Raw genomic sequence first — 6,013 nt, forward strand, 5'->3', positions numbered from 1 at the left:
GTTCGCCGAAGCGTGACAGGCAGAAAGACGAAAAGCCGAAAAAGTAGCTCTTGTCTCGCAGGAGCATCTCCTCCCGGACGGCTATGCGGCTTTGACTGAATCCTGGACCAGGAGAGAAAAAAAAGGACCCGGGACGAAACAGTTTCGCCGCTGGAAGGCTGCACACGAAATTCAAGCCTTTCCTGCTTCAAGTGATGATAATCCACGTGTCAGTTTTTTCGCCCCCCCCCACTTCTTCTTCTCACAGCCACGCAGTTCCTCCAACCGCCGCTAGGTTAAATCAGGAAGTAACGTGACTCAGCCTCTTTCCACCAAAACAATGCGAGAATCGGGCCAAATAAACGAGACGTGGCTCTCTGCACATTATATATGTTGTTGTGGATTGAAAGAGCGTTACAAACGAAACGTTAGACGAGCTGAACGAACATTTTTGAAGCCAGAAAGGCGACTTAAGGACGGCAAAAGCAGCGCGAGTCCTTCGTGTGTTGATAAACTAGACGCTAATTTAGGTTCAGTCAGAAATGCTACCCTTAAGTATGGGAGCATCCTTACAACAGACGCTCTACGGAAGACAGGCGACTATATTTTGAAGTTAAATCTCTCCCAGTAAATCCATAACAAATGACCCCGGCATCTGCTGCCATCGACGTATGCGCTGGTTTAGCTGGAGCATCGCTGGGTTTGGGTTTCTCTCCACGTGTCTGGAGGTTGTGTGTGTGAGAAACGCAACAGCAGTCCAGCATTATGTAAGACAGCCTTGGCCTTTTTATCATCATTAATCATTTCTCATTAACCTACATGATGGATCAGCAGAGATGCTCTATGGAATAGTGTCTGTCCCTCATCAGCTCCGGACCCTTTAAATAAAGAGATGCACAAGAACTTCAAAAAAGTATTTAATACCTTTGTAAAGCATCTGACTTCAAAAACTCACTAACTCAGCTCTGCATTTTCTATAAATCACATTATCGATAAAATCACATTATCGAGTATGTCAATGTTAGCAGGGTAACTACGGTAAGATGCAACAGCAGAAAACAGAAACATTACAATGCAAATGACATTTACAGAGCATATGATCAACCCCCTGCACTCCCCCTAGCACATTTACAAAATGGTTATCTTTGCAATCTTTTTGCACTGCAAATAAAAAGTGGAAGCAAAGGTACAGTTCCACCCAGTCAGTCCACCGTCCGGCTGAAGCTCTGATGTGTACAAGGCATCACAATCCAGTGGACGCAGACCCTCAGAACGAGATGTAAAGCCTAAAGAGACAGTTTTCCTATGCTAAACCGTGCCGTTTAAAGAAGAGATTACCCTAAAGTCCAGGGCTAGGCTTAAACTACATCCAAGCCTGGCCCACAGCCTTGAGCGCTTTATGTAGTTTTCTGAACAAAACAAACAACGAAAATAGACATGAAAGTAATTCTCTGCAAAACACAATGGATAAAATGCAATTCACCAAGTCAAATATAGAGGTAACAAAATCGTAAAATTTTCTCTGCATTAAAAAGTGTTCTTATTTTGGCCATAAATAACTTTTAAAATTCAAACATTCCCATTTGCACGACCCATTTAATGCAAAAGTCTCTGATAAGCAATAACAATTATGCTAAACAGAAAAAAAAAAAGTATATTTAAGTGTCAGTCACTGACTGAGTATAAATAGTGAAAGGAGGAAAGGGGAAAAATGTCCGTATCGTTTCCCACAGAACACTAGCGCCGAGCTGCTCTCGTGTTCCTCTTCACTTCGGGTCCTCGATGGTGCCCTTGCTGAGATCAGTCATTTTAGGGTACTTGACTTTCTTCTGCTCCAGTTCGTTCTGAGCCCACAGCAGAAGTTTCAGGAGCTTAGCCAGTTTAGGTGTCGACTCTCTGTTCTCATAGTCCAGCACTGCTTGGTTCACCTCACTCCATACCTGATGGAAAAAAAAGTGGTGAATCAGTGTGATATAAAGTCATAACAAGCACATTTTCCTAAAGTGACAGTTCAGTGAAAAACGTTAATCTTACTCCAAATGTGTTTGATTAGCCAAGACATGTTTGGTGTCTAAAGTTTGCTTATTTGGTTTTGAACTGGAGCAATTAAAGCTAATGTGGCTGATAATGAATGGAAGCTTATATCTCACTAATTACCATCATGCAAGCTGCATGACTCAGACATGAAAACTCATTTAAAAAAATATAATAAAAGCAGAGGTGAAACCAATCCCCTACAGCAGGGTCCAGCGGCATCGTTCTTAAGAGATGATGTGTGATTTTAACTTTCTTGTGCATGACATTAAAATTCAAGTGGGCTGGAGGTTAGGGAACCAGCCCTGTGACTGGAAGGTGAGCCGACAGTACGTGATTGAAGTATCCCTGCGCAAGGCATCTAACCCCCAACTGCTCCCCGGGTGCTGCAAATAACTGGGCAAGTGTGCTCACTGCCCCTAGTGTGTGCGTTCACTAGTGTGTATGTGGCGTTTCACTGCACGGATGGGTTAAATGCGGAGGTGAAATTTCCCTGTTGTGGGAGTAATAAGGGTCTCTTAATCTTAAATACAAGTCGTGCCCAAATATTGCACTGTTTTCTAGGTATTTAAAAAGTGTGTCAGTGTGTACAAAATCTGGCAAACATCTCATTTTGAGATCCCACGCTTAATATACCTTGCTTATAATTTGTTTTCTGCTGGCTCCACAACATTGCATAATGTTTGGATCTAATGATCGATATTTCCGATGTAATTTGTTGACAGCTGCCAAGCTCTCGTAGCAGTTAAAATCCACAGTAAATCAGTCCTACATCAATTTTAGACACAAACTAAATGAACGCTGACTTTCTTAATTGGTAACAATACTAATTTACACATTAACCATTTTTTACTCACCATCTGAAAGCTACTGAAGAAAGAAATGTGAATATGAACAAATGAAGCCTTCACCGCTGACAAAACACAGCCCTCTTTTCACGTTATCCTAGTTTTGATCAGCCTATAAAAGTAAATTACTAAATCTGTGGGTTGGCTGAATAATGACCATGAGCTGCTGCCCCCCATTTTCTAAGATGAACAACTCAACAAATTCACATGAATGGCTTATTCAGCATTCAAAATGGGGAATTTGGCCAATTTTGCCTAAATCCTCTAACACTTGCCTCAAACCACATCCATCTGTTAAATAATCTCAAACAGACTTGTTTATGTGGATTCTGATGGTGTGGCATACTATTGTCTATATACGAGCAAAAAAATATAGACTAAATTTAGGTTTCAGGGTGGCTCTTATTACTACTACTTTTTTGCTATGTGGCATACTTTTGTCACCAAACAAGCCTTGACCACATCCATCGAAAATGGTGACTACATTTTGGACACCAAAATACAAAACAACCTTCAACATATACAGAGCGCAATGTTATTTCTCAGCACTCATCACAGGGGAACTGTTTAAGGTTGCAACAGATGTGCCCTCAAATTTATCAGCTATTGTCATCTGTTCATGAGCAGCCATGAAACACAGCAGTAGTTTCCTCCATGCAAACTAACAACCTACCTTCTGTCTCTGCATCATATTGAGGAGGTCTCCGAAAGGCGACTCCTCTGGGTTGTCGAACGCCAGCAGCGCCAGCGTGCGCTCCATCTCAGTCAAGCACTCTCGACTCTCCTCGCCCTGCTCCGCTAGCTGTGTCTGCGCGAATTCCAGCGCTGCCTCCGTCTCCCGCAGACGGATCAACTCAATCAGGTGCTGCTGCTGCAAAGGGAACAGAAGAGGATGTTTATTTAATAAAAAAAATCTCGACTGAGAATGTTTTCAGATGTGGAAACTGGTGCGTGGTACAGCATGTCACCTTACATGAATCTGCTGTTAATGATTTGATGTCATTTTTTTTGCTGTAAAATGTGAAAGTGAAGGACAGTCTCATTCAGAAAACAGTTTTGAAGTGCAGCTTCCATAACTTCACTCATAACCTGTTCACATATATGAGATGAGACTTCCTCTTATTAATATTATTTTTTTTTTTACCTGAAGGTGGAAGTAAAGGTAGCGATTAGTGTCTAACAGTTCCGGATGCAGGCTGTTGATCAGTGCGATGGCCTCCTGAATCTGTCCTTTCAGAATCATCTCCCTGATCTTTATCCTCTCATCAAGTGAGTCCAAGTCCACACTCGGTTCGATGCCTGATTCCAGCCTAAATTTCTCTGCTGCTTCCTTAAAACCCTCTAAACAAACAAACAAACAAACAAACATGCACAGATTGAGTCTACAAAACACCTTTTCTTTAGCAGATCACCATGATAAAGAGCAAATGAATGCAAGCAGTGCTGCGTACCTGTCACCAGGTAGTTCATGATGAGCCGGTTCATGTCTGCGCGTTGAATGTGAACATTGTTGAGCTTCTCCATCCACTCCTCTCGAGTTACATCCTCTGGCTTTTCAGCATAACTCATCATGAAGTGTCTTGAAGAACAAAGAAATGAATAAGCAGGCAAAAGTTGCATATTCTCCTGAGCTGTTTTCAGCCATAGCTCTTCTACCACAGTGGTCATCACACTTTTGGGAAGGATCCATATATGAATATAGACTTTTTTTACCCACTTTCACTTATGTCACATCACGGATACAGTAACAGTCCATTATAAAAGCATGAATCAGTGCTGGCTTATGGGTCAATTTCAAAGTTTTGTAACTGAAGCATCGTTACCATTAACATAATAAGCTGCCTACGTTCATTTTTGTATTAATAAACGTCTTGCACAGAGTCTGGAAGAAACAAAAGCTTTTATAATTTAAAGAAAAAACATTGACAGAGCTGAACTGGAGGTCAGACTTGAATTCAGTGAATACTGAGGATGATGACCAAAACGCGAGCTAATTATTCAGGCCTGCCCGAAAACCACAACACTGAAGCCTAAACGCTCAGCAAAGCAACACACAACGCATTTCTCACGTCGGACCCACTAAATATTAACGACTAACGTACTGACCGTGCACTGGCCATGAGGACAGTCATCTAGAAACTAAAAAAAACTATTTACGAAACGACTGTGAGCAAATTTTACCTGAAACAGTCACTGCTTAACAGCAGCTTGTAGTACAGGCGAGCAGGGCCGCAAAAGGTATAGTCTCGCGATAGTTCACGACAAACGAGATTTCCGAGATTTGTTGCCAGATGCGTCTTTTTAACACCCCAACTGGTGCACTTAAATCCCTCATTTTAGGATTACATAGGATTTCCTTTTTTTTTCAGATTTCATATATGAATTATTTGCTTACTTTATTTGTTTGTTTAACAGAAAAAAACACTCATCAATAGCTTTATTTTATGATTTAAATGTGCCAGCCAAGGCTAATGTTCATCTGCAGTGACTGTGCAGTGCCTCTCACACGGGCTAAAACCACAAGACACCATTAAAAGGTACTTACAGGTTACAGAGCACATAATGCAAACACATGAACCCATTGTTTTAGAATAAAACAATAGTTGTCAAATCTTAATCAGCAGGCAGTGAATTCTCTTCATGTACACACAGAAGGAAAATGTAGATTCACCAAATAAAGCACTATTCCTATTCCTTAATGGTATTACACAGTCACCTCTTGTAATGGCCCTAGTCATCCTATTTATTACTTCATGTGTTCACTCACTGTATACAACCTCATTGGCACAAGCTTGTATGTACCCATTATTACTGGCCCCGATTTAATAAGGTTTTTTTAACGTGCGCTTGCCAACTTCGGTTCCCCGCTTATGTTAGCCACAGTGAGCTAACTGGATAGCTACGCAAACTTTGCAAACTCAGAACATTTGTTTAGTAAGTCTAACATTTATTTATTTATTTATTTGTTTGTTTGTTTATGTTAGCTGTGTAGCCTTTAGCTTGCTAGCAAAGTAATGAGGTTGTATCAGTTGCATGAACAACAGATGGACTAGTTTGTTACCTAAAACCTATCTGAGCATAACAAACGTTATGGTTTTGAAACATTAAGCATTTTGTCCACCTCTATTCGGGTTTGCGAAGGGAAATAAACG

At 41.1% G+C, this 6,013-nt stretch overlaps 1 protein-coding gene across 1 annotated transcript; it reads right to left on the bottom strand.

Moving 5' to 3' along the window:
• Window positions 1-879: 879 nt before the first annotated feature.
• gid8b (GID complex subunit 8 homolog b (S. cerevisiae)) lies at window positions 880-5,116 on the bottom strand. The gene is made up of 5 exons (XM_036590831.1): window positions 5,043-5,116; window positions 4,313-4,440; window positions 4,006-4,202; window positions 3,535-3,732; window positions 880-1,919 (listed from the first exon to the last, which is right to left on the bottom strand). Exons 2-5 carry the CDS (start codon window positions 4,431-4,433, stop codon window positions 1,746-1,748), a joined length of 690 nt encoding a protein of 229 aa, XP_036446724.1. The 5' UTR covers window positions 4,434-4,440; window positions 5,043-5,116; the 3' UTR covers window positions 880-1,745.
• Between the last annotated feature and the right edge of the window lie 897 nt (window positions 5,117-6,013).

Source organism: Colossoma macropomum, unplaced genomic scaffold (assembly GCF_904425465.1).
Source record: "Colossoma macropomum unplaced genomic scaffold, Colossoma_macropomum, whole genome shotgun sequence".
NCBI classification, from domain to species: domain Eukaryota; kingdom Metazoa; phylum Chordata; class Actinopteri; order Characiformes; family Serrasalmidae; genus Colossoma; species Colossoma macropomum.